At 43.8% G+C, this 27,978-nt stretch overlaps 1 protein-coding gene across 6 annotated transcripts in view; it reads left to right on the plus strand.

Moving 5' to 3' along the window:
• GLB1L2 (galactosidase beta 1 like 2) overlaps positions 1 to 27,978 on the plus strand; it is an 83,149-nt gene that overhangs the window by 27,191 nt on the left and 27,980 nt on the right. For all 6 annotated transcript variants that reach the window (XR_002122349.1, XR_002122350.1, XR_002122348.1 and 3 more), the window contains exons 3-9: positions 3,141 to 3,338; positions 4,970 to 5,038; positions 5,710 to 5,805; positions 7,841 to 7,949; positions 16,330 to 16,422; positions 20,554 to 20,635; positions 27,655 to 27,725. Coding sequence is in view for 3 of the 6 variants with exons in the window: in XM_019628483.1 (XP_019484028.1) it covers positions 3,141 to 3,338; positions 4,970 to 5,038; positions 5,710 to 5,805; positions 7,841 to 7,949; positions 16,330 to 16,422; positions 20,554 to 20,635; positions 27,655 to 27,725 (718 nt within the window). In the remaining 3 variants the exon portion in view is untranslated. The remainder of the gene's footprint in view (positions 1 to 3,140; positions 3,339 to 4,969; positions 5,039 to 5,709; positions 5,806 to 7,840; positions 7,950 to 16,329; positions 16,423 to 20,553; positions 20,636 to 27,654; positions 27,726 to 27,978) is intronic.

Here is a 27,978-nt window from a genome sequence, read left to right on the forward strand (position 1 = left end):
TAATGTAGCTGAACTTAGTCCTGCAGCTGCAGCTTGAGTTTTAGATCCTGGGGGCTGTGAAGAGTAAGAAGGAGTAAATAAAAATCATTCTCTTTGCTCATGAGTGTCCCTAGATGAGATTCCCAAGTGGTCAGTGATATCTGTGGCATCTTCTCCCCTGTTGGCATCCTTCTCTCCTGTCTCTGTCCATCCAGAGCCCCCAAACTTGCCCCAGTCCCTCTTGTAATACTCTTCCTAGGCCAGTGGCTCTCATCCTTACCTGTTAGGATCTTTGGAGGAGCTTTTCAAAAGCAACACTACCTCTGCCCCACCTACTGAGATTGGTCAGGGGTGGAGCCTGGGCATTGATTAGTTTTAAGTTTCCCAGGTGATTGAAATATGCTGCCACCTTTGAGAATTATTGTGGCTAAACCCAAACCTCTAGTATAGCTGACTTTAGTTACATGTTAGGAAGGCTGCTGATGAAGTGATTTTCACATGATTCTGGTCTCTTCCAGAATCTGCAGCCATTTGGTGCCTAAGCCTGATACATTCAACTGGTCAATATGTTTGTCTTTCCATCTCCATGATCACAACTGCCCAACGCCAGACCATTATTTCTGGTCCAGAAAAGGACTTCTCACTCTGTCTGTCGTGAAAAATTACTTTTCTTTCTTTTTTTTAAAAAATTTCCAATCTGTTACTTTATAAAACACAATAAAAACAAATTACTAGAAAAAAGGAAATGAAAAGATATACCAAATACATGCCCCAACCTTTTATGATTCGCTTCAACAGACATAAAATTGCGCTCATTGCTGTAAGAGTATCTCAATTTCTGTATCTATCTCAGTGCAGACTAGCAGCAGGCAGTTGGTGGTGAGCAAGCCCAGGCTCAGGCCGCTGAGGAGGCGGGGGCTGCAGTAGACCATTCCACGAATATATGTCTTTCACTGTTTTCTGGGTTTGCCCCGAATTTCCTGTGCTGTCTTATATTTCCTGCCTTCAAGACCCAGTGAGAATCTCATCTTCAATATGACGTCTTTGACTCTGCCTGAATGATTTAGGTAATTTCTTCATTCAGTGATTACCTATATGTTTCGGTTACAGTCCTCTGCCATCATTGGCCTGGCTACCTAATTTTTGGGGCCCAGTGCGCAATGAGAATGTGAGGCCCTTGTTGAAAAATTATGAAGAATTTTAGGAAAGAGATAGGAGAGTATCTGAAATCATGTGTAGGACCTTTTTTTAAAAATCAAAATTTTAAAGGTGTAGAATGTGTTACTTTGTATATTGTAATATGCCATTGAAGTGATTTTTATTACATTCTATAATTGTAGAGCAATGTTGTCTGTGTTCATTATATTGTGCATTAGATCTGGATGGCTTATTTATTACTCGTTGCAAGGGGGCCGTCTGTGTGTGGGGCCCTGTGCGACTGACTGTCTGGGTCACCCGCCCATGAAGCCAGCCCTGGCCATATCTCTGTGCATGACTTACAGCAGCACTCATGACACTGGATTGTAATTATCTGAGTGTGCAGGGAGGTGGAGAAGACTCTGTATCAGAACCATAACGTGTAGTTTGGAGGAACTTGGGTAGAATGAGAGTGAGCTTCCTGAGGAGCAAGAGCAAGTTGCCATAGACTTTCACTAAATGCCATTAAAAATGGTCCCATTAATAGCAGGGCTCTGGCAGCTTTACAGTGTAGGGTGTGCAAGTTCATGTTCTGTACTGAAGCACTTGGCATTGTAGGTAGAGGTAAAGGTGGCTGGTACGTAGGAAATGAACTCAGCAGGGGAAGAGTGCTGGTGGCAGAGATGGAGAGATAGAGAGAGAGCAGGAGGGATGGGACACCCCAAGAGCCCACTGGGAGAGTCAGCTATGGGGTGAGTGAGGTGCATGTGCTCTGTGCCCCGGTGACATCTGCTGTTGGTCCACATGGCTGGCGAAGCTTTGTGAAGGAGCTGCTCCTTTGGAAGGCACAGAAAATTGTTGAATCCAAAATTAAGACTGCTGCTGTCAGCCCACTTTTGGTTCATACATGTCTGTTTCTTCTAAGAGACGACAATCCCCAATCAATGTGTATCAATACTGATTGAATGGATCAAGTTGGGCCTTCACCAGGACACGTGTCCCAGTGGTACCATTTTAGCCAGTGTTGAAAAATGAGTGGACAGACCAGAAGCAGTTTAGGGAGCTTTTTTATGCAGAAGAGCCCTGCTGGGCAAGATGCACTCTAGTGTCAGGAGCTGTAACAAGTAGTGGGTACAGAAAAGGCACCAACTAAAATTTGCTTTTGCACCAGAATCACTACCGCTATTGTATTCTGTTTCCAAGTTTCCTAAATTTTCTGGCTGGAAACTCTGGCTCTCCCAGCTTCTCTTGCTGGCTTTTTCTATTAGAAGACTGGAGCACTGAATTATGGATATCAATTTGAGGGGGCTTCCCTTGGCTAATCCAAGAGATTGAAGTGCTTTTTCAGGGACTAAAGCTTTCCAAGGTGGGACTCTCTGTCATGCAGGGTTATCTCTTGGCCAACAAGACATTGATCTTTAGATGATAATTAAGACCTGGAAATTTGGTCAATGAACAGATGCTGTTTCTAACCCAGATACCTCTTTGCAGGTATTTACACCTCGAGCCAGGCAGCTGTGGCCGTGAGGTGGCTCAGAGGTACTATTTGAATTAGTTGTTGCTTTGATATTTAGTCACATGGCCTAGGAAGCTGGCCATTGTAGGAACTTGTGTGACATACCTGCCCCCTCATCCCCTACAGTCGCCCCAAGTGCCCTGCACCAGAAGGCAGCTTCCCAGCCCGCGAAGCCCATCCTTCCCATGCAGTATGCGCCCACCTTGTCCTCTCTCCTGTTAGCACCGTCTCCATGTCGGATGTTATATTCGTGTCATTCCTGATTGCATCCTCAGTTTACTCTTCCCTTACAGCCGGGCCGGATGAGTCAGTGGTGTCAAAGAAAGGCTCCTTCCAAGGTGTGGCTATATCAGAGGGTGGGAGCCTCTTGTGAGCACCCTGGAAGCAGGCCCTCCTTAGAAAGGCTGAGGGCCTTGCGAAGGAAAAGACGAAGCCTGTCTGTTCCAGTGCCCCTGCTCACTGCTGAAGGCGACCTTCGAGGCTTTCTGACTGCCTTTCCTTTTTGTAGGTTGGGCTGGCGCAGCCTGATCTCTCCCTGGCTCAGGCACCGGCGGGTTGGGTTGCACACCAATGGCCAGAACTTTATGCTGGAGGACTCTACCTTCTGGATCTTTGGAGGCTCCGTGCACTATTTCCGTGTGCCCAAGGCATACTGGTGGGACCGCTTGCTGAAGATGAAAGCCTGTGGCTTGAACACCCTCACCACGTGAGTGTTGCTCCGCCCCCCCCCCCCCCCCGCAAGCCTTGTTCCTCCGTGGGCTCCTCGAGTTTTACCTCTGGGCTTTTGCGTGGGAGCCCAGCTTGGGGGGCTCTAGCGTGCCAGGATGGGTGAGGCCTGGCAGATTGTAAATCTGAGCAGCCTCTGATGGGGAAACAGTCTCTCTTCCTCGTAATCCCTGCAGCGCTCTCCATTAGTGGGAATGAGAGATGGGCCATGGATATAAGTTCTGGGGACCAGAAAGAGCAACACTGTACAAAGTGGAGGAGGGGAATATAGGTGTAGGAGATGATCCAATTATCATGAAGTAATTTTTTTTAACGAGCACTCTACACCCCAATTAATACAGCAAATCAGTGTAGTCTTCTTCAAAATAACTATCTTGGGAAACGGTCTGTGAGTAGTTTTCAGCATTCCTTTTTAGAATTGCCTTCAGAAGCTTTCCTTCTAGCACCTCGCACAGTGATGGAACGTGGTGGGCACTCAATAAAATGTTGAGTGTGTGAGTCAGTTAAAAAATAGGCTCAGTGGCGAAAAATCTTGACCTTTTCATGGACTTAGTTTTCAAAATTGCCAACAGATACTTGAATTCCAGTCTAGGAAAGAAAGTGGGTTATCAGGCTGTATTTTTCTATTTATCGGCAAAAATGGGATTGCAAATCAAGGACATGCAGTTTCTTGGGTGGTTTATGAACTGGCTTTGAAGATAAATTCTAAAAAAGAGTTACAGGAATATTCTGAGCTATGACAGCATAGTTGAAACAAATGTGTGCAATTTTCCAGAAAGATTCCTTAAAAGGATCCATTTATTTGCATATGAAATTTCTGATCCTGGGGGTACATTCAAACGTTCTAGGACTCCTGAAGTTTGTAGGAATATTGCAAGACAACCATTTTGCCTTACAAAAGCAGGATAATCTGTATTTGCTTAAACATGTAACTCTGGAGCCTGAACCCAAAGCAAGCAAGCCTCCCCTCTCACTTCAGGCCCGGACACATTCTTTGCAGTTGGAGAGGGCCTCACTAGAAGCCAGGGGTGGGTGGGAGTCCAGGAGAGGAGCAGCTGTCATTACCGTTGTCATATGTCCCTCCATACCTCTGCCTCTTGAGTTGGGCCCTTTAAAGAACTTACTTCATTTCCTCATCCTCTCTCTAGAGTTAGAACCTCTTTTCTGTTACAAGGTTTGGAATTCGTTGCTTCAGTTAGAAAATAGGACTAATAATTAAGGTCTTCTTTTACACGACTTTTAACTGTTTCTCCCATGAAGCGACTTCTTTTTCTCTGGTGAAGAGAGAGAGAGAAGGACAGCAGGAGGTGAGAGAGCACAGCCCAAGCTATCCTGTGCCCATGTCTTACGCTTCACCCATATGTTGTTGGCCTTCTCTTCCTTCTCCTAAGGATGTGAGCTCCTAGTCCCCTGGGGACTGTCCTTGGGTTCCCTAGAGCTTCTCCATCTCTTCACTTAGTTCTTGGTTCCAGTCCTGATGTCACTAAGACAATGTACCTAGGAAATACATCTTCAACCATTATAAGGTGTTTTAGGGATAAAGGCGGTAATATGGGAGATGAAGTGGGATAAATGAAAAGGTCAGGCCTATAATTATCTTTTCTATTACAGCTATGTTCCGTGGAACCTTCATGAGCCACAAAGAGGCAAATTTGACTTCTCTGGGAACTTGGATCTGGAGTACGTGCTGTTGCTGCTTCTGTGACTTGGCCCAGGCCGGGGAAGCAGGAAGGAGGCTGGCTCTGGTTGATTAGGGACCACAGTGACGTCTCGGCTCTGCTTGGAGAACCAGAGGGAGGCTGGGGTCCAGAGCCTTGTTCTCAGGACACTGACAGGCTCGCACTCAGGACCAGATGCTCTCCAGCAATGAACCTGTTACTCCTAGGCAGCCGGGCCTGCCTCCTCTGAGCCCCGTCCTCCTCACTGCAGCCCAGAGGTGCATGATCCCCAGTGTTGGACCTGCTCTGCTGTGGGGTCCAGCCACCCAGGCTGGGACAGGGGTTACCCCTTCAGGGCAGCGAGGTCGTTGGAGCCAGGTCCACTGTTAGGGCCCCTGTCCCCTGTGTGATGCCCTTCTTCCTCATGACCCAGTGGGGCTGTGCGGACCATCCTAGGTTGGGAGCCAGCGAGAACCCAGCTCCCAGGACCTCTGGCCTATGACCTGGTGTAGGAGTCCCTGCTCTGCTGGGGGCAGGGGCTCAGCCTTCCCTTCACTCACCCCAGTCTCTGGGTGAGAGAGGAAGGCAGGTGAGGTGAGGAGCCGGGCAGCTCTGCCACCCTGCGATGTGTGCTGGGCTCATCCCCACCCTCCACTCAGATGTCCTGAGAGTTGCTGACATTGACCTTCCTAGGGCCTTTGTCCTGATGGCTGCGGAGATCGGGCTGTGGGTGATTCTGCGTCCAGGCCCCTACATCTGCAGTGAGATTGACCTCGGGGGCTTGCCCAGGTGAGTGGGGCTGTGGGGGCTCCAGCCACAGCTTGAGTTATCCTGTATGCTTATGCAAAATGTGAGTCACAAACATAGGTTTAACTTTGCTTTTAAAGTATGTTTCTTCATTCTGTACTGAAGTTCTTTTTCAGAATAAGTTGCATCCAAATGGGGTTATTTTAAATGATTCCAAATCATTGTCCTTGTCAAATGCCATGTGGTTTTTATGTGGCAAGCAGCAGCAGAAGGGCTGGCCGTTCCCAGGCCCTTCACTTCATCAGGGCTCCGCTGTGAGTTGGGCCCTCAGTCAGGTCATTTTTCTGCTCTAGACCTCACTTTCCTGTCTACAAAACAGGAAAAAATGAACCTGCCTATCTGTTTCTTAGGAATGGTACCAGCATTTATTTTATTTAAAGTCTTAGTATTTTGATGAAGTATAAGAGAAGCAAATTACTGTTTTTTGTTTTATTTTTCATCTTCAAATCTCAGTCCCTAATGAATTATCTTAGGATGTGTAGTCTCCACAAGGTCCATGGACTGCTGTGTGTGGTTGGAGTAGAAACCCAGAGAAGAATCACCTGTTACCACATTCATTCCTCATCCTCACCATTATTGCCATTAATAAAAAAAAAAAAGATTTTCTTGTTAATAGGCATAATCTCTCCCATCCTCACTGCGTTCCAGATGGCTGCTCCACTCTTCCCCTACCCTGTGCCGCCCCAAGCGGGAGGAAGGCTGGCCCTGTTTGCCATGCCGCCTCCTGTGGGAACTGCTCCTCCCTGGAGTACAGCCTCCAGCCTAGGCCTTGTTTTCTTTCTTGCTTCCAGCACGACCTGGCCTTTCCCCATGGGCCACAGGCAGACTGTGTCTCCATTTCCTCCACTGCCTAGGATCACTTCTCTGTCGCTGTGCCATTCATTCAACAAAGCTGTGAACACAGCCGGAGTGGCCTCTCTGGACACCCGAGGATTAGAAATCTGTGTGTGAGCGATGTCCTCAGGCTCAGCCAGAGCGGGTACAGGAAGCGACCAGGACCTAAGCCTTAGCTCAGAAGCAGCAGGGAGCTCCAGCACTCAGACCTCCCGGTGCAGCTCCTGTTCATTCAAGCCCTGGCCACATAGAGGATGGGCACACCAAGCAGGGACTGCTGGAAAAGAGGCAGAATCCCACCGGGGATAAGAAACGGACCTGTTCTATGCAAGATGGAATGTGGAGGTGTCAGTGCAGAGGGGACACCCCTCGCCTCATCCAGTTTTACCTAACATGAATTGATCATTTCTGACCCTGTTTAGGGCTTCTATAGCAGGACAAGAGTGCTTCAGAGCCTTTTGTAAGAAAATATAAACGTTTCCTCAGAATTTCAAGTGAGATGGAAAAATACCTTGACTCCAGCTCTGGAACGAATGCTCTGTGTTTATCTGGGGAATGTGATCAAAACAGACAGGTTGTAGGAAGAATTCATCTTCTTACTCACCTGCTCCCCACCTGAGCTGAGCTCTGAATAGCTGATGCAAATGATGCAAATGATGCAAATGAGTCTGCCAGGTAAGCACAGGGGAGCTGGGCCAGAGCAGCAGGAAGCCGGATTAGCCTCTCACAGTCTCCATTTAAGGCTTGTTTTTCTATGTGACACTGGAAGGTTGCGTCTGTGTCCTTCTCTAGTCCTAGCGATGCCTAACGCCTTTGGCTTCACCCATTGTAATGAGGTTGTGGAGTAAATGCTTGAAAACTGGGCCTTGGGTCTAATGAAAAGCTTTTCTCACTTTGGCAGCCAGATCTATAGCCATGCAGCTGGAAATAAATTCCCACCAGGGCTGGTGTCCTCTGTAGGGAAGCAGTGCTGAGCGCAGGGCTGAGGCTGGGCCATGTGTGTTCCTGAATCAGTTGGCATCATCTCCTACTTACTGGCTGAGTAGAGGGAGTGGGGAGGGAATGGTCTCCAGACTCATTCCTGAGCACTCTGAAGCTGCTTCCTTTTCACACTAACATCACTCTGCCCAGAGCAAGCCCACAAACAGTGGAACTAACTCCCCCCCTTTTTTTTTTATTCAAGCTGGCTACTCCAAGACTCTGACATGAGGCTAAGAACAACTTACAAGGGCTTCACCGAAGCAGTGGACCTTTATTTTGATCACCTGATGTCCAGGGTGGTGCCCCTCCAGGTAAAAGCAAGCAGACTCTGCTTTGATCGTCACCTATCTTCTCGTAGGTAGTAAATAGTCCTAGGTTAGTTCTCAGACCAAGGAGCTCACATACCGTATTTGCCGGCGTATAAGACGACTCGGCGTATAAGACGACCCCCTAACACATTTCCACTCAAAATACAGAGTTTGTTATATGGTCGGCTGTGTGCGATTTTGTGAGTGTGGTAAAATCGCATAACAGCAAAATCGCATAACAGCCAAGCATACACCCAGCAGCGCTGCTGATGCCTGAACGGTATGTGGAATGAAGTGGGCGGGCATCGGGAGGCCACTATGGCACGGGGCAAGCACTATGGGCAGTCTATCTGAAGTGTACCTGGCGTATAAGACGACCCCCCACTTGGAGGCATATTTTTCAGGGCCAAAAAATCGTCTTATACGCCAGCAAATACGGTAATTCCTTTCAACACAGGATCACATTTTTTCCCACTGCCCTAGACCTGTAACGGGAGGAACCAGCAGTGGTTTTCCTTGGAAAGATCTGTCTATTTCAGTGTTGCCTTAGGTGGCACAGTGCTGAAAGGATAGACAGGTGTAAGGGCTCAGGTTGCTCCATACAGTGCCAGAGCTGCAACGCTTGATGTCTTGATAACTGAAAAAAGACCCAAAAGCGCAGTGACTACATAGAGAGGAACATATATGGAGAGGCCCTTGCCTGTCAGTCAGCAGGACTTTTTGTAATTATAAAATTACAGTCGATGACTTTTCAAGGTACACCCTTCTGTTCCCCAAAAGGTGCTGCATGGTACACATTTATTATTCAAAATGTGTTAAAATGATTTTTGGGGACAAAGTATCTTAACATTACATGTAATAATTAGAAGCAATAAAAAAGCAGGAATTGGAATAATGAACCCAATTGCTTAAGTAAAAACAAGAAGAATGACACTGATTAGTACATCAACAAATTAGTGTCAATAAAAAATTAGTACATCAATAAAAATTGCTCTTGAGTCGATGGTGTTGAATAAACAGCATATATAGATCAAAGGAACTGTTTGAACATTTGTAGGGTAGGCAAATAAAACTCAGGAACCCAGTTAAATTTGAATTTTAGATAAACAAGAACAAATTTTTTTTTTTAGTATGAATATATCCCCAATATTGCATGGGACATACTTACATTAAAAATGTTCATTATTTATTTAAAAAATTATTAATTGTAAGTTCAAGTATAACTTGGTGCCTTGTATTTTTATTTACTAAATCTGGTAGTCCAATCATAAAAGAAGCTAGGGAATTATTTGCCTAGATTTTTGCAAGGAAGATAGGATTACTGACATAATTCAGCAGGTTGGGTGGTAGAGGTAGGGTAGGGGGCTTCAGGGAAGGTTATGCCAGGAAAATGGCTTAGAAGTGCTATAAATATGGAAATGACATATCAAACCTATTAAAATTTTCTTCTGGGTATAACAATTATTTTACTTTTTTTGTGGTAAAATATACATAATATAAAATTTACCATTTAAACCATTTTTTTAAAAAAAGATTTTATTGGGGAATCAGGGGAGGGGAACAGACAAGTTGCTGTCCTTTGTTCGTCAGTCTAGTTGTGGAGGACGTCGCTTCACTGGCCCATGTTGGTATTATCATTGCGCTCTTCCCGGGTGAGGCAGTCACTTGCTGGCCATTGGACGGCCGCCACAGTGGCTCACCGCAGCTCATGCCCGCTGCCAGCCAGCCCCACTGCAGCCTACGACGTTGTCGGCGACTCAAGGCTGCCCAGCTCCAGGTCGAGCTGTTGTTCACCACCTTTCGCCATCTTAGCTGTAGAGGGTGCAGCGTCACTGGCCCTCATGTGGGATCCGAACTGGGGCCCTGCTGCTCAGAGCTGGCATCCCAAGCCAACTCCTAACCAACGCGCCACTCAGCCAGCCCAGAATTTCCTTTTTTTTTTAAGGCTGAATAATTTTCCATTGTATGTATATACCACATTTTGTTTATCCAATCATTTATTAATGGATATTTTGATTGCTTTTCCTATTATGAATAATGCTGCTATGATCATTGTGTACAAATATTTGTTTGAGTCCCTGTTTTCACTTCTTTTGGATATATACTCAGAAGTGATATTCCTGGATTACATGGTTAGCTTTATTTAATTTTTTGAGAAACCACCATACATTTTCCACAGCTGCACCATTTTACATTCTCATAGGCAATGCACAAAGTTCCAATTTCTTGAAATCCTGGCCCACACTTGTTGTTTTCTGTTTATTTAATAAAAGCTGTCCTAATGGTTATAAGGTGGTATCTCATTGTGGTTTTGATTTGAATTCCCTAATTATTAGTGATATGGAATATTTTTTATGTGCTTACTGACCATTTATATATCTTCTTTAGAGAAACATCCAAATTCTTTGCTCATTTTTAAAATTGAGGTGGTTGTGGTTGTTGTTGAGTTATGGGAGTTCTTTATATATCTGGATATCAGTCTCTTATCAGATGATTTGCAAATATTTTCTCCCATTCTGAGGGTTGCCTTTTATACTCTTGTTGATTGTGTCCTTTAATGCATAAAAGTTTTAAATTTTGATTAAGTCTGACATAATCTATTTTTACTTTTGTTGCCTTTGCTTTTGGTTCTATGCCCAAGAAATCATTACTAAATCCAATGTCCCGAAGCTTCCCCCATGTTTTTTTGTTTTCTGAGAGTTTTGTAGTGTTAGCTTTTATATTTAGGTTTATTATCTATTTTGAGTTGATTTTTGTATATGGTATAAGATAAGGGTCCAACTTCACTTTTTTGCATGTGGCTATATAGTTCTCCCCATAACTATTTATTGAAAGGGTGACTAATGTTGGCACCCTTGTTGAAAATCACTTGACCATACATTTGAGAGTTTATTTTTGACCTCTATTCTTTCCATTGGTCTATATATCTGTCTTTATGCCAGTACCACACTCTTGATTACCATAGCTTTTGTAAGTTTAGTAAGTTTTGAAATCAGGAAGTATGAGACCTCTAACTCTATTCTTCTTCTTCTTCTTTTTTTTTTTCAACATAGTTTTGGCTGTTCAGCGTCCCTTGAGATTTCATATGGATTTTTTCATTTTTGCAAAACGTCATTGGGATTTTGATGAGGATGTCATTGAATCTGTACATTACTCTGGGTTATATTGACATCTTAACAATATTAAGTCTTCCACTCTATGAACACAGGACACAGGATGTCTTTTCAATTTTTGCTATCTTCTTTAATTTCTTTCAGCAGCATTTTGTTGTTTTCAGTATACAAGTATTTTACCTATTTGATTAAATTTATTTCTAAGTGTTTTAGTCTTTTTGATGCTATTGTAAATAGAATTGTTCATTGGTAGTGTATAGAAATGAACTAATTTTTTTTTGTGTGTGTTGATTTTGTATCCTGCAAGGTTGCTGAATTTGTTTATTAGTGCTAATAGTTTTTTGTGTGTGTGTGGAACCAGTAGCTTTCTACATATACTATCATACTCTCTTCAAACAGAGATAGTTTTACTTTTTCATTTCCAATTTGGATGCTATTTATTTATTTATTTATTTATTGCCTAATTGCTGTGGCTAAAACTTTCAATACTATGTTGAATAGAAGTGGTGAAAGCAGGAATCCTTGCCTTATTCTTAATCTTAGAGGAAAAGCTTTCAATCTTTCACCATTGAGTATAAGATTGTCTGTGGGCTTTTCATATATAGCCTATTTTATATTGAGATAGTTTTTTTCTGTATTCCTAATTTGTTGAGTGTTCTTATTATGGAAACATCTTGAATTTTGTCAAATACTTTGTCTGTGTCAATTGAGATGATCATGTGTGTTCCTCCCCACCCCCCATTTTGTTAATGTAGTACATTACACTGATTTTTGTTGAATCATCCTTGCATTCAGGAAGAAATCCCACTTGTTCTTGGTGTATAATCTGTTTTTTTTTTTTTTTAACTGAGCCATTCTGCCACCGGTTGGCAGCTCAGTGGCAGCTCACCTTGGGCTGGGACTTGAACCGCTATTGCTCAGAGCTTGCATTCTTGAGCGAGCTCTTAACCAACTGAGCCACTCGGCCGGTCCTTGTGTATACTCTTTCTAATATGCTGTTGAATTTGTTTTGCTAGTATTTTCTTGAAAAATTTTTTTGTTTTTGAAGAGTTTTACATCAGTATTCATCAAGGATATTGATCTGTAGTTTTCTTTTCTTATAGTCTTTTTCTGACTTTGCTAATACTTCCCTCATAGAATGAGTTTGTAATTGTTTTTCAGTTTTTTTAAGTGTTTTTGAGTTTTTCAGTTGTTTTTAGAAGAGTTTGAGAAAGATTGGTGTAAATCTCTTTACTAGATATAGCTTTATTCAGATTTTTTATTTCTTCATGATTCAGTCTTGGCATGTTGTGTGTTTCTAGAATTTGTCTATTTCATCTAGGTTATCCAATATGTTGGTGTATAGTTCTTCATATTCCTCTCCTATAATCCTATAATTTCTGTAAAATTGATAGCAATGTCTGATTTTTAGTTATTTGAATCTTTTTTTTAGTTAATCTAATTAAAGGTTTGTCAATTTTGTTGATCTTTTCTAAGAACCAACTCTTGGTTTAGTTAATTTTTTTCTCCATTTTTCTATTCTCTATTTTAATCTCTTTTCTAATCTTTATTACTTTCTTTTTTCTGCTACCTTTGAGTTTAGTTTGTCTCTCTTTTTCTAGTTCTTTAAGGTGAAAAGTTAGGTTGTTGACTTGAGACCTTTCTTCTTTTTTAATGTGTCTGCAGTTATAATTTCATAGCACTGCTTTCTCTGTATCCCGTAAGTTTGTTATATTGTGTTTTCATTTTCATTTGTCTCAAGGTATTTACTAATTTTTCTGTGATTTTTTTCTTTGAGCCACTGGTTGTCTAAGAGGGTGTTAATGTCCAATATTTGTGAATCTTCCAGTTTTCTTTCTGCTGTTGGCTACTAGTTTTATTCTATTGTAATTGGAAAAGATACTTTGTTTGATTTCAGTCTTTTAAAATTTATTAAAACTTGTTTTGTGGCCTAACACATGGTCTCTCCTGGAGAATATGCCATGTGCACTTGAGAAAAATGTGTGTTGTGCTGTTGTTGGGTGGAGTGTTCTAATATATTTATTAGGTCCTATTGGTCTGTAGTGTTGTTCAAATCCTGTATTTTTTAAATTAATTTTTTGGTCTGGTTCTATCTATTATTGAAAATGGGATGTTGAAGTCTCTTATTATTATTATAGAGCTGTCTTATATATGTATGTATGTATGTATGATATATATATATTTAATTTTATATATTATATAATTTAATGTATACACACACACACACAAAATAGTACCTTTTTTGTGTCTTCTAATAGTTTTGACTTAAAGTCTCCCTGCTCTCTTGGTTACTATTTGCACAGAATATCTTTTTTAATTCTTTCACTTTTTTTTTTTTTAAAGATTTTATTGAGGAATTGGGGGATGGGAACAGCGCTGGGAAATTGGGGGAAGGGGAACAGACAAGTTGCTGTCCTTTTGTTCTTCAGTCTAGTTGTGGAGGACGTTGCTTCACTGGCCCAAGTTGGCATCATCATTGCGCTCTTCCCAGGCGAGGCAGATCAGTCACCGGCTTCTGGACAACCGCTCACTGTGGCTGCTGGCTGCTCACTCTGGCTGCTGGATACACACGGTAGCCTCGGCAACCCACTGCAGCAGGGGTTGCAGCCTATGCCTTCGCCGGCGACTCACAGCAGCCCAACTCCAGGTTCAGCTGTTGTTCAGCATCTTAGCTATAGAGGGCAGTGTCACTGGCCCTCATATGTGGGATCTGAACCGGGGCCCTCTGCCAGCTCTTAACCAATGCTCCACTCGGCCAGCCCAATTCTTTCACTTTTAATCTTAGTGTGTCATTAGAGCTAAAGTGAGTGTCATATAGACAGCATATAATTGGATACTATTTTTTTATTCTGCAAATATATGTCTTTTGATTGGAGAATTTAATCCATTTACATTCACTTAAAGAAGTTACTGGTAGGGAAACACTTTTGTCGTTTTGTTATTTATTTTCTGTATGTCTCAGTTTTTTTTCCTCCCTCATCTCCTTCATTACTGCCTTCTTTTGTATTTAGTTAAATTTTTTATAATGACAAGTTTTGATTCCCTTTTCATTTCTTTTTGTGTACATTGTATAGATATTTTAATTGTGTTTACCATGGCTATTGCATATACTGTTCTAAAGTTATAACATTGTGTCTTATATTGATACTAATTAACTTTAATCACATATACAAACTACTCCTTTACAGCTCTGTCCCCCTACATGTTATTAAAGTCACAAATTATATCTTTATATACTATGTACCCATTAATATAGATTCATAAGTATTTTTTATCTATTTGACTTTTAAATCCCGTAAAAATAAGAAGTGGAGTTGTAAACTAAAATTACAACAATATTGGCTTTTACATTTCTTAAATATATTTACCTTTACCAGAGAACTTCATATTTTCATATGGGCTCACATTACTGTCAAGCATCCTTTCATTTCAACTTGAGGGACTCCATGTAGCATTTCTTTTAAGACAAGTCTAGTGGTGATGAAATCTCTCAGCTTTTATTTGTCTGAGAATATCCTGATTTCTCCCTTGTTTTTAAAGGCCAGTTTTGCTGCATAAAATATTCTTGGTTTATTGTTTTTTTTTTCTTTGCCCACCTTGAATATATCATCTCACTGTTTTGTCCTGCAAGGTTTCTGATGATATCTGCTGATAACTTTATTGGATATCCTTTGTATATGTCAAGTTGCTTTTCTCTTGCCCCTTTTAAGACTCTCTCTTTGTCATTGGCTTTGACAGTTGGATTGTAATATGTCTTGGTGTGGGTCTCCTGGTTAAGGTTACTTGAATTTCATTGAAGCTTCTTGGATTTGTATATCCATGTATCCTCAAATTTGAGAGGCTTTAAGCCATTATTTCTTCAAGTGATATCTCTGCCCTTTTCTTTCTTCTTCTTTGGGGAGAAGATAATGAGTATAGTTGTCTGCTTACTGATGTTGCGTAAATCCCTTAGTCTCTGTTCACTTTTCTTCATTATTTTTTCTTTTCACTCCTCTCACTCAATAATTTAAAATGACCTGTATTCAAGCTGGCCCATTCATTTTTCTGCCTGTTTGAATCTGATGTTGAACTCCTATGGTGAATGTTTCTGTTTAGATACTGTGTTTTTCAGCTCCAGAATTTGTTTGGTTCTTTTTTTTTATCGTTTTTATCTAATTATTAATATACTCTCTTTGTTCATATTTTCTTTCCTTGATTTCTTTGTCCATGATTTTCTTTAGCTCTTTGAGCATATTTATGACAGGTGTTTTATAATCGTTGTCTAGTAAGTGCAGTGCATGTATTTCTTTGAGACAGTGGTGGGTCACAGCATGTGAAAACGTCAGGCAGACTGCAGACCCATGGGGGCAAGGTATTACAGGCAGAGGAATACAACAGAACGTCTAAGGCCACAAGAAGAAGCTGGGGTGAGACTCTGAGAAAGTAAAACATGTAAAAGCAGCCAGTGTGGAGGGTGGGGGAATTCACACCCAGTCCAGACAAGACCCATGTCCAGAAAATATCTGAGAAGGTCATAAGCTTTCATCCTGGGCTGATCTCAAGGCTCAGGAGCCCACTAAATAGTGATAGCATTCCCCTCAATCTGCAAAGACTGGGAAAGGTGACTGTTTTTTTAAATGCCCAATTTTCAACAAAAAAAGCACAAAGCATACAAGAATCAGGGGAATATGGCTCATTTAGAAGAACAAAATAAATCTCTAGAAACAGTTTCTAAAGAAACACATGAACCTGAGGGGGTCCAAACGTTGCCAACATTTCCTGTCTGAGCTCTAAGTCAGATGAGACGAAACTAGTCTGCTGGGCAGCCCATAGATAGCCCAGAACATTGCAAATAAATTCTATTTTGCGCCTTCTGTCTTGAGGGAGGGAACTGGAATTTGGGATACTTTTTTTTTTTTTTTTACTGTGCCATGGTATGCTGGGGCAAGGGCAAGCAGAACACCATGAAATTTCCTACCATTTTGAATGTGTCTTTTTCTTGATTGAGCACTTACTTTGTTTGCTTAAGCATTTGACTGGCTTCCAGAACTCGTATCAAGTTGTTTTAGTCAGTTATGTAGTTGTTTATTTGATGTTTCCCTGGGGGAACACGGGCCTGGAACTTCCTACTCTGTGTCTTACTGACATCACTCTCAATTATATACCAAACTTTTTTGAGACTTTTGCTTTCAAATGGGATGTTTTGCCAGTATTTGGTTATCAGTGTGGGGAAATTAGACAATATAATTGCCACTACAAACTCAGCTTCTGATTGTTTCTCTTTTCCCTAGTACAAGCACGGAGGACCCATCATTGCTGTGCAGGTGGAGAATGAATACGGTTCTTATAACAAAGACCCTGCCTATATGCCTTACATCAAGAAAGTAAGTGTCAGCTCAGTTCATTTTTTCACATTCCTTTCTCTGCAATGTATTATGGGCTGTGGTGTCACATGTCTAGTGCTTTTCTCATGTTGATATCACATTTCTCCGTATCATTTATTAATTAGTGAGTCCTTTCTCCATACTTTTATTTCATCAGGGTTGTCACTTATTTACTTATTATTGATTGAGTTTAATTACATACATGGTATTGCAGGGGCTGAGAATAAAGGAATTGACTTAACTGAGTGGTGATGATTACAGAAGTCTTCTTGGAGAAGCTGCTCTCATTCCAGCATTTAAAGCAATGATTCCCAGCTTCAGCTGTACCTTGGCATTATCTGGGGAATTAAAAAAAATCCCTGTGCCCAGGCCATATATGGTACCAATTTAAGAATCTGTGGGGTAGTGTTCAGATTCCTGATTCCAATGTGTGGGTGAGGTGGAGAGCCACTGATTTAATATATGGCAAATCAGGGAAGGGCAGGGCTAGAGGAACACTTAAAAGAACAGGATAATACTCAAATCTGGTTTCTGGTTTCTGGTTGCTGAGACCCTGAACAAATATATTTTTCTAAACCTCCATTTTCTCTTCTATGGAGTGAGACTAATAGGAGTATTTGCCTCTCCGAATTGTGCCTATATGTGAGGTCACATGGCTCAGGACTGTTCTAGGCACACAGTAAGCAGTCAATGAGTAAGACTTTGATAGAATCACTGGCATTGGTTTTGGAGTACTTAGAATGGTCAGCCATGGTGTGAGTTGAGGAACTGTTAAGTGGCCTCTGTGAATTCACCTAATTAAAGCTGCTTTGGCTTTGGCTCTTGATGTCCTTGGCAGCATCTCTCCTGCTGTCACAGGCAGATTCATTTACCATATGGAAATTACTTTAGTCCCTGCAGAGAGGTAGACTGAGGCTCGAGCACTTCAGCTTGTAGCTTCTTCTTCTTTTTAGATATATATTATTGTTGTCCTGTATTTTATTTCTCCTTTTTAACCCCACAAAAATATAGTTAGTATTTTATACAGCCAATGAATCCTTGGGTTGATCCACAAATTTACTACTTTTTTCCTAATCTTTCCTTCCTGTAACTCAGAAGTCCATCTGGGATTACTTTCCTTCACCCTGAAGAACATTCTTCAGATTTCTTTCTTTATTCTTTATTTATTTATTTATTTATTTATTTATTTATTTATTTATTTATTATTATTATTATTTTTAGCTGAGCCATCCTGCCACTTGTTGGCAGCTCAGTGGCAGCTCAGCTCGGGCTGAGAATCGAACCACTGTTGCTCAGAGCTCACACTCTTGAGCGAGCTCTTAACCAACTGAGCTACTCGACCGGCCCCAAATTTCTTTACTGAGAGTTTTTATGGCCAAACTCTACACTTTTGCTTTTCTGGGTGTCTTTATATACTTCTCAATCTTGAAAGATATTTTCCTTGAGCTACAATTCTGTGTTGAAAGTTTTCTTTCAGCACATTGAAGACATTATTCTAGTCTTTCTAGCATTTATTTATTTATTTATTTTAAAGATTTTATTGGGGAATTGGGGGAGGGGAACAGCGCTGGGGAATTGGGGGAAGGGGAGCAGACACGTTGCTGTCGTTTTGTTCTTTAGTCTAGATGTGGAGGACGGCACTTCACTGGCCTATGTTGGTATTATCATTGCGCCCTTTCCTGGTGAGGCAGTCACTCGCCGGCCATTGGATGGCCACTCACAGCAGCTTTTGGCAGCTCATGCTGGCAGCCAGCCGCTCACGCCCGCTGCTAGCCACTCATGGTAGCTTATGGCAGCCCACTGCAGCTTCACTGCAGCCTACGCCATCGCTGGCGACTCACAGCAGCCCAGCTCCAGGTTGAGCTGTTGTTCACCATCTTAGCTGTAGAGGGTGCAGCGTCACTTGCCCTCATGTGGGATCCGAACTGGGCACCCTACTGCTCAGCTGGCGTCCCAAGCCAGCTCTTAACCAACGTGCCACTCAGCCAGCCCTCTAGCATTTATTTTTGATGCTAAAAAGTCAGCTGTCATTCTAATTTTTGTTTCTCTATGGATAATCTGTTTTCTATGATTGCTTTTTTTTTTTTTTTTAGTTTCAGCTTGTGGCTTCTTATCCACTCTTCCCTACCCTTTTGCCCATGCAAAAAGCCCTTGACTTAGGGAGCAAGGCCATCTTTAGGAAGAGTGACATTCCTAAAGCTGGAAAGAGGAGAGTTTAGTCCTGATGGTCAAGTCCAGCCATAGCCACCTTCCTCTTTGTCTTTGATTTGGCTAGGAAGATCCCAGCTGGGGTGCAGGACAGGAGTGCTTCACTCCCTCTGCCTATCTCTGGGTGCTGGGGCTTCTCTAGCCTGTGTTTACTGATTTACTGAGCTACAGAGGAGGAGAGCTCCATTGAGGGGAGGAGAGGAGGTCCTTCAGGACCTCTCCTGCTCAGTCCCACTTCCCTGGTGTCCGGGAAAGGCATCCATGTGTAAGACAGGTGGGCAGAGAGAGGCAGCAGAGCACAGCCTCTGTCATCCTAGAGCTATTGGGAGGATCCTCTCCTGAGCTGCCATGCAACTTTTCCTGGGGTGGTGTGGACATGTGGATACCATCAGCATAGATGATGACCTTGGGCAAGTCACTTACCTTTCTGAGCCTTACTTCATTGTGTGCACAGTGAAGACAAGAATGCCTTTCTCTAAGGCTGCTGTGGAAACACAGTGGGATAATATGCATGAGGCCACAAACTGTGCTTGGCAGATGGCTAGTGCTCAGGAAGCAGTAATCATCCCTTACAGTGTGTAGCCAGTCATTCAGTGCCTGTGAAAGGTCACATGTGAATGGTACCGCTATAAAAGATGGTTATTGTCCATGTTTACAGCCTCCCAGCCTCCATGATGCTGTATACACATGGTGGGAACCTAAGGAAAGTTAGTTAAATATCAGTGAATGATTGGTTGGAGAGCTGTGAGGTGGTGGGTACAGGTCTTTGATAAAAATTCACCTTGCCTAATGGGTTAAATTCCTATAGCTTCTTTTGTTCTGAGAATTAGAGCCCCTCTCTTCCTTCCTTACCAGCATCTGGGATCAGACATGAGCTTTATTCATCCATACTGTGTTATCCATCCCTCTGCCTCCTCTAATTTCCAAAGAATTGGGTTGAAATCAACAGTGTTGTCATAATATCTGCAGGGGAGTGATGGGCAAATGCCCCTTGCCGGTGTTTTTGACCTCAAATTGCCCACAGCCCCAGAGCAGAGCCTTTGAAGATCAACAGGCTCTGGGGTCAGGTTTGTGCTCATCAGCTTTGTACCCATTAACACTTGACCCAACCTCTCTGAGGCTCTGCGTCTGTACCATTCAGATGCTGATTGTGAAACTGAATAGGACGGTCAATGTAAAGTGCTTAGCAGAAGGCCTAGATGATTGTAAATGCACCACAGTGTTAGCAGTCATTCTGGGTAGGAAAATGGTTATTGCCTCTCAGCACAGTGTGTGTTTTCTCCACTTCATCATTTGATTTATTGGGTTGTTGGAAAAATGATGACGTATTTTTTGTATGTTTTTCATTGCAAAAATGCATCATGACTTTTCCGACAACCCAATACAACCTTGAAGGAGTACTTCCTGTTCTACTGGGCATGTGCAGTGCACTGTGGGCACGTGACTGTGACATCGCTGGTGACCAGAGCCCATTCTGCTGGGTGTGGGGAAGGGATGGACTGCTTGTTTCTAGTGAGGGTGAAGGAGGAGGGGTGGGCTGTCCCAGAGGCCCTGACCTACTCTTAGATCCCTGCAGTCTATTGCCAGGTGACAGTTTGGCAGCTGGCCTTGCTGAGTTGGCCTCTGAGTAGTCCTGTCTAGGAACAGCACAGCAGCCAGACTGGGCACTTCGCCAGATCAGGAGCAGCCGAAGGCTGCCAGAGCCTGACAGCCCTGCTCCTGCCTTGGCTGGACTTCCAGCTGATGGGAGCTTTGTTGAACATGCCACGCACAGACAGGATGGGCTTCTCTGTTTCCTGTAGAGAAATAAATGCTTTATTTGAATCTCTCCCTCTTTCTCTTCTGGCAGCCTCATTCCCAGATGTGTGACCCAGCAGGCGCTCTGAGGAACGACAGACTGATTACTCTCATTTTCCCCCACAGGCCTTGGAAGACCGAGGGATTGTGGAGCTGCTCTTGACCTCAGACAACAAGGATGGCCTGAGCAAGGGGGTCATCCATGGAGGTACCTGCACGGATGGTGTGGGAGGGAGGGTTATGAATGGAGGTACCTAGATGGAGGTCTCAAGAGGTTGGGGGGCAGGGCTGTTGCTGGAGGTACCTGTATGGAGGCTGTGAGGGGCTGGGTGAGGGGTGTTGCTGGAGGTACTTGCATGGAGAACATGTGTGTTGGGGGGGTGGTCATCGATGGAGATACCTGCACAGAAGCCGTTTGGGGGGTGCGGTGACATCAATGGAGGTATGTGCATGGAGGCTCTGTGGGCAGGGGGTGGGGAAGGTGGGGTCAGTGTCCTGGCCTGGAAATGCATGTTTTTCCTGACATCCTGAGCCACAAGTGGAGTTGCCTGTCCTCCCTTTTGCATAGCACTGGGCCTCAGAAGGTTGGAGCCTCCATGTCAGAAACAGGCTTGTTGTAGCCAGCTCTGTAGCTGGTCTCTCATTTCTGCTGCACACTCACGCTAGCAGTGCTCTGCAGACTGCAAGACACAGGGAATGTGAGTTGGGCATCTGAGATCTCTGAATGTCTCCAAATGGGGCCCAGAAGATGAAACATTGGGCGTACTGCGAGGATGGCTTACTCCAGTTCTACCAAAATTGTAGAGGTGACTGACCCTTCCTGGGGTTTGTATAGCTCCGGCAGTGACAGAGAGTGGGCTAGGCAGGGAGTGTACAGTAGATGACCACGGCAGCTTTCTGTCCACCAGCATCGTACCCCTCTTCTGCCTCTCCCTGTAACTGTAAATGCACTGGCCCAGCTCCACACGTGTGCACTGAGCCCTTGTCACCTACTGAAGAGCTGGCTCAGCAAGTCTCTCTTCAGACCTGTATCATCAAATTTTCTCTCTTCGATCATTCCCACCAGCTTACAAACATGTTATGTCTCTCTTCTAAAAAGAAATCCCTTAACTCATTCCCCTGAGGCTGTTCTGTTTCTCTGCTCCCCTTTCAACAAATTTCCCCACGTGCATACTCGCTGCTGCTCTGACCCTTTCCTTTTGATCGCTCTTAAACTGTGGTGATCACATTACCACCCTCACTATTCCACTGACATTGCTCTTTTCAAGGTTCCAGCGACCTCCATGTTATAAATTTAAACTGTTAAGTCCTTATCACCTCTGACCTGTCTGATTTTATTTGTTAGCAACCAGCAATTTTCTTCCTTGAAACTTTTTCCTCACTTGACATCTGGGATAACTTTTCCCTGTTTTAATCTGACTTCACGGGCAGCTCCTTCTTGGTGTTTTGTGCTGGTCGCTTCTCTCTCCCTGAGCTCTAATGTTCAATTCTTTATGGCTTACTCCTTGAAATGAATTCTCCATCTGATCTGGTGATGTCATCTAGATGGTTTCAAATAGGATCTATGTGTTGATGAGTCCGAGATGTCTGTTTCCATCAGGGACCTTTCCTGAACTCCTCTTGCCTTACTCCTGCCTTCTGGACAGGCCCATAGGGAAGCCACCAGTTTCACTGGAACCACCAGGGAACTGAGCTGGTCTGTTTCCCTCTTAGAACCTGCCCACGTTCAGTCCCCTTTTTCTCAGTAAATTGGAACTCCATCTTCCCCCAGTTGCACAGGCCCTACGAGGTCTGATAAAAAAACATGGTGAACGTTTACATAGAAAAAGTTTATTACAGTAAAAGGCACATTGCCATTAATCCCCCTCAAAATACCCCCCTCGCTAGGAATACACTTGTCCCATCATTCTTGCTACTTTCTAAACCAGTTCTGGAAGCTCTCTTTTGTGAATGTTGTTACTTCATCCTCCGTCATGACAATGCTCTGTGTCATACATCACTTCTGGTACGTCAATTTCTGTCAAATAAAAAAATTATGGTGTGTCCTCAGGCACCTTGTTCACCAGATTGGGCACTGTGTGACTTCTGGCTCTTCCTCAAAGTCAAAATGATCATAAAAGGTAAACATTTTGAATTGATTTAGGACATCAAGACAACCATCACAGTGCAACTAAAGACATTCACAAAAGTGGGCTTCCAGAATTGCTTCAGAAAGTGGCAAGAATGATGGGATAAGTGTGTTCAAAGCAAGGGGGAGTATTTTGAGGGGGTTAATGGCTATGTGTTTTTTACTGTAATAATTTTTTTTAAATTTAAGCATTCATGTATTATTTGATCACACCTCATAAATCTTGTAGTCACTTTCAACTCTTCTTTTTCCATGTGCCTGACACTCAGCCATAAGCAAATCCTTTTTTTTTTTAAAAGAAATTTTATTGGGGAACAGTGTGTCCTTCCAGGACCCATCAGCTCCAAGTCAAGTAGTTACTTCGTTCTAGTTATGGAGACCGTTTTTCCAGGACTCATCAGCTCCAAGTTAAGAAGTTGTCTTCAATCTAGTTGTGGAGGGTGCAGCTCCTTGGCCCATGTGGGAATTGAACCGGCCACCTTGGTGTTATGAGCCTGCACTCTAACCACCTGAGCTAATCAGACGTCTTGACTCCAAGTCGAGTGGTTGTTTCAGTCTAGTTGTGGAGGGTGCAGCTCCATGGCCCATGTGGGAATCGAACTGCAACCTTGGTGTTATGAGCCTGTGCTCTAACCACTTGAGCTAACTGGCCGCCCAGCAAATCCTTTTTATCTTTATCCTCAAAATTTATCCAGAATCCAAATAAGTTCTACCACCTCAATTGTTACCATAGTTTCTTGTTTGCATTATTGCAACAGCATTGGAACTCATCTCCCTTTTTTTTCACTGTTGACTCGCTCACAACTTTTTCTCAACATAGCAGCTATTGAAAATGTCATTTGGGGACTGACCGAGTGGTGCGTTGGTTAGGAGTAGGCTTGGGACGCGAGCTCTGAGCAGCAGGGCCCCAGTTCAGATCCCACATGGGCCAGTGATGCTGTGCCCTCTACAGCTAAGATGGTGAAGAACAGCTTGACCTGGGGCTGGGCTGCCGTGAGTCGCCAGTGACAGCGTAAGCTGCAGTGGGGCTGGCCGGCAGCGGGCGTGAGCTTTTGTGAGCTGCCGTGTGCCACTGTGAGTGGCTGTCGAATGGCCCGCAACCCATCTGCCTCAGCAGGGAAGAGCACAATAATAATACCAACATGGGCCACTGAAGTGACGTCCTCCACAACTAGACTGAAGAACAAAAGGACAGCAACTTGTCTGTTCCCCTTCCCCGATTCCCCAGTGCTGTTCCCCTTCCCTAATTCCCCAATAAAATCTTAAAAAAAAAAGAAAATGTCATTTGGATCATCTTTCCCTGCAAACTGAACTTCAGGTGCGCCCTGTCTCAAGCAGAGTGAAGTGCAAGTTCTAAGAGTGACCTGGAAGGGCTTCCCACACGGCCTCTGTGACCTGGCCAGCTGTTTCTTGCTTTCCCCTGGCGCACCCTGCTCCACCTTCCTGGCTTTGCTGTTCCTCATACATGCTGGACACCCCCAGCCTTCTGCCATGCCTGCGAGGTGCAGCTGTTCCATTTCCTCCCCAGTTTTCTCTGAGGTCATCTCAAAGTAAGGCTTCCTTTGAGCACCCATTTGGAATTGCAACTTTTCCCAGAGCTCTGTCCCAGAGCTTTATTATTGTCTTCTAACAATTCTGGGTAGTTTTTTTGTTTGATGTACCTGTCTCACGGCAGCAATAAGCTCCACCAGGCCTGGGTTCTATCTTGTTTGGCCATCCTCCTGTGCCTGGGCTCTGTTTGTGCACTGAAAGAATGGCCAGTGGTTGAAGGGCCCTCCCGTCCACTACCAGCTATTCCTGAGGGCTCCAACAACCACACTGGCCTCTGCACTTTAAACTTAGCACTTTATTGTTCCTTCTGCATAGCCCTCCACTGGCTTGAACACTTGAAGAGAGGGACTCGCATCTCTGTAGCCCTAGGCTAGCGCCTGGTGTGGAGATAGCACTCAGGGAGTGAGTGTTGGATGAATGGCGGGGAGAAGGCTCTGGACCCAAGGCAGGATGAGTGAGTGGTTCTTCAAGCACCTGTACCCTAAATCTTCTGATGAGGACCAGCAGCCATTCCTGTCATTTCCACGCGGTGGCGCTGTCCTCCCGTGGCTTCTTCCAAGTCTTTCAGCTCTCAGCGATCTGGTCAGGGGCTTGGAGTGGGCGGTGGTGGTGAGCTGTGGCCAGCGCTGGTAGGGAGGCTGGTGCAGATTTTCAGCACGCCAGCATTGTGCAGGGGAAGGCCTCGTGTGAATACTCCCTCCACCTCCCTGGAATGACTTATTTTCAATTAATTAAAAATGTAATTAAAGTAACACATTCACAAAGTGTAAAAGTAAAATCATAGAAATGCTTATTAAGAAATACTGTGCAGCCTCCCTCCTCCCACCCAGAAATGACATTTTGAACTCCAACTTTTTGTCTGACATTTTCCTTCATAATTCCAAATAATACACATATAGAATTCTGTATTTATTGATTTAAAAGTCTGCCTACTGATTCCTCATTCTGGTTGATCGGTTCCCTGCCACCTCGCCTACCCAGGGCTTTCCGGGAGGCGTAGCCACGCCCCTTTCCCCGTTGGATTGACATCTGTAGTCAGCTGTGTGTGTGACTGACCGGTGATTTCCTCAGGCAGGCTTCACAGTGTGTCCAGTCGTCTGCACAGTGTTTGTGAATTGACTCACTTTCAATGTAATTATCCGGTTTGTTTTTCTTTTCAATTCTCTTTTCTCTCCACCTTTCCCCCTTCCTCTTTTAGACCAAAGATATCCCATACTCCTATCACTGGTGTTTTTCATATGCCTGTATGTATCACACTATATCAAGTCTGATCTCACTGTTGGCGGCCTCTGCATAGGGAACCTGAGGCTGGCCTCTGATTCTGCTGTTGAACCCGTTTCCTGGAACTTGGAAGGCATTGATTTTTTCCTTTCTAGCATCCACTATTGCTGCTGAAATGCAAGGACACTCTTGTTCCTCATCCTTTTGTAGGTTCTATTTTTTATCTATTTTTAGAAAATTTTAGAATTTTCCTTTTATCCTTGATATTCTGGCATTTCACAGTGCTGTTCTTTGGCATGAAACTTTCTGCTTTCTGTGGCGCTTCCGGGGGGCATTTGAATTGGAACAGTTATGGTCATCAATGGTGGGACATTCAGTTGTTGCGTTTCTTTGATATGCTTTTCCCTCTTTTTTCTGATCTTTGTTCATTCCTGTTATTTGTAGATTGGACTCTCATAGTGACTCTAAGTCACTTATCTGTTCGATTTTTTTTTAATCTCTTTGCCCTTAGATCTACCTTCTAGGTGACTTCCTCAACTTTTATTTTCCAGTCCTTCCGTTATTTCTTGGATCCTGTTTTTCTTGAGTATATTTCTCTTTTGCATAGTGTACTTTTAAAATGGATAGTATCTTCTCTCTCTCCGAAGATATTTTAACTTTTTTTTTTAACATTTATCTAGTCTGTTCAGTCTTCCAGGTGAGGAGATTTACTCAATTGCCTGACTCTTGACTGAGCAGTGTAAGGAGGAGGCACTAACTGGCCACTTGGGAACTGAGTGCTAGGAGAGGCTGGTGACAGGTGTGCTGCTCTGTGGGGTGACTGGGCTGTGGTGGCTGTTTCCATGAGAGAAACCCAAACGTCAGTATGTGGAGGTATTGCGTTTAGATTTGTTAAATGTTTCCAGAGAAGAAACCTTTGGTCTATTGCTACAGATATTCTGGGAGGGATGGGCAGGGTCCCCCTTGTTCAGATTGTCCTTATTCCCCCTTCTAGTCTCTCACCCACACTCTGCTCTGCCCGATCCCTCCAAACCTGGAGGCCTCAGCTTTCCCAGAGAGTATGGTCCCCTGAGAGGATGGCCACCAGTGGGGAAAGAGGCCTGAGGAATGCATGAGGCAGGGGACAGGTGTCCTCCCCCGCACAGTGCCTTGGACACGAGCTGGGGAGTTGGTCATAACTTCTTCCACTTTCCTAGGCCATTTACCAACCCACCCCCCATTTTCTATCTCCCAAGGTTTTCTTGACACCATCTCTGCTATGTCTCCTTTCCAGTTCTTATTTCTTGAGAGCTTCCACCTTTTCATTACTTTAATTTTATTTCAGTGTAGTGTCAGAAAGGATAAGAATAGATGCTATGTTCAGTTAGCCACGCTAATCCTGTTGATGTCTGAGAGTTCTGCCTGCTCAGTTTCAGACAGGCCTCCTGCCTTCAAGGAGTTTTCACTTAAGGTGAGGAGGGGTCTGGATGTAGGGTCTTACCCCAGGGCTTCAGTGACAGTGACATCACAGAACAATGGGCCTGTGTCAGATAGGCCTGGAGTTGTGCTACTCTGCTGCACACCTGTTGTGTGACCTTGAGGGGTGTTATTTAGCCCCAGGGGCCTCAGCTCTTGTTTGTTTTTAATCACTGCTAACCAGGGGCTCCTGTTCAACAGGAGAGCATTAGGATGGCCAGCTGGCCAGGCTGGCTCCATCTCTATTGTGCCCTTCCAGGCCTATTGGAGCTCAGGCCATAGCGGGTGCACGTGAAGCCCACTGCCCAGCAGACAGCAGCTGTGAAGGACCTCAGAACCAAATTCTGCAGCTGGGGTGGGCCCGGGATCCATGGCGATAGGCCACACGTAGCACATCTTTTTCGGGCATGCCTTTCACTGATGGACAGCCATTTAAAATACAATTTAAATTAAAAAATGAACACATTATGGGGTATAATAGAAAATTAGCCCTTATCTAAGAAGTAACAGGGGAATCTACATTTAGTTCATTACCTTGTACTAGATGGCTTGCAGTGCCAAGTAAAGACCAGACTCCAGGTCCCTACAAAAAAATAATGAACAGAAATGTACACTCTGGTTGTAAAAATTACATTAATCAAGACCAGATGCTTAGTGAGTGACCACTCTGTAAGGCCTGTACTGAATGGTGGAATTGCCAAGATGAACAAGATAAATCTGATATCAGAGGTACTAACCTCTAATTGGAGGTGGGGAATAATGTCAAGATTAATGTATTTTGCTGGTGAATTGAGAAAGGTCTGGGGTAATTCGGAAAGTCTTCCTGGCTTTCAGACGATGCTTTGTTTCTCTTTTCTCCTTTCCATTCCCAGTGCTGGCTACCATAAACTTACAGTCGCAACACGAGCTACAGTTATTAACCACCTTTCTCTCCAGTGTCCAGGTGAGTCTGGCCCAGGGAAAGCTGCCTGCCCTTCTCAGCGTGAGTGTTGAAATTCCTAGAGTTAAGCTGAGCTTTTTTGTCAGAAAGTCTTTGGTTCTTTGGAGTGGCTGCCGCTGTGCTCACGGCTTCCCACGTGGGGAGAGGGGTTCTGGGCTCTGTCAGCCTTTCCAGTCACAGCCCTCATTTTGCACCGCAGATCCCAACCCTGTGCGCCATGATGCCGGCCCCTGGTAAGGGAAGCTGAAAATCGCTC

This window comes from Hipposideros armiger, unplaced genomic scaffold (genome assembly GCF_001890085.2).
Source record: "Hipposideros armiger isolate ML-2016 unplaced genomic scaffold, ASM189008v1 scaffold_797, whole genome shotgun sequence".
NCBI classification, from domain to species: Eukaryota; Metazoa; Chordata; class Mammalia; order Chiroptera; family Hipposideridae; genus Hipposideros; species Hipposideros armiger.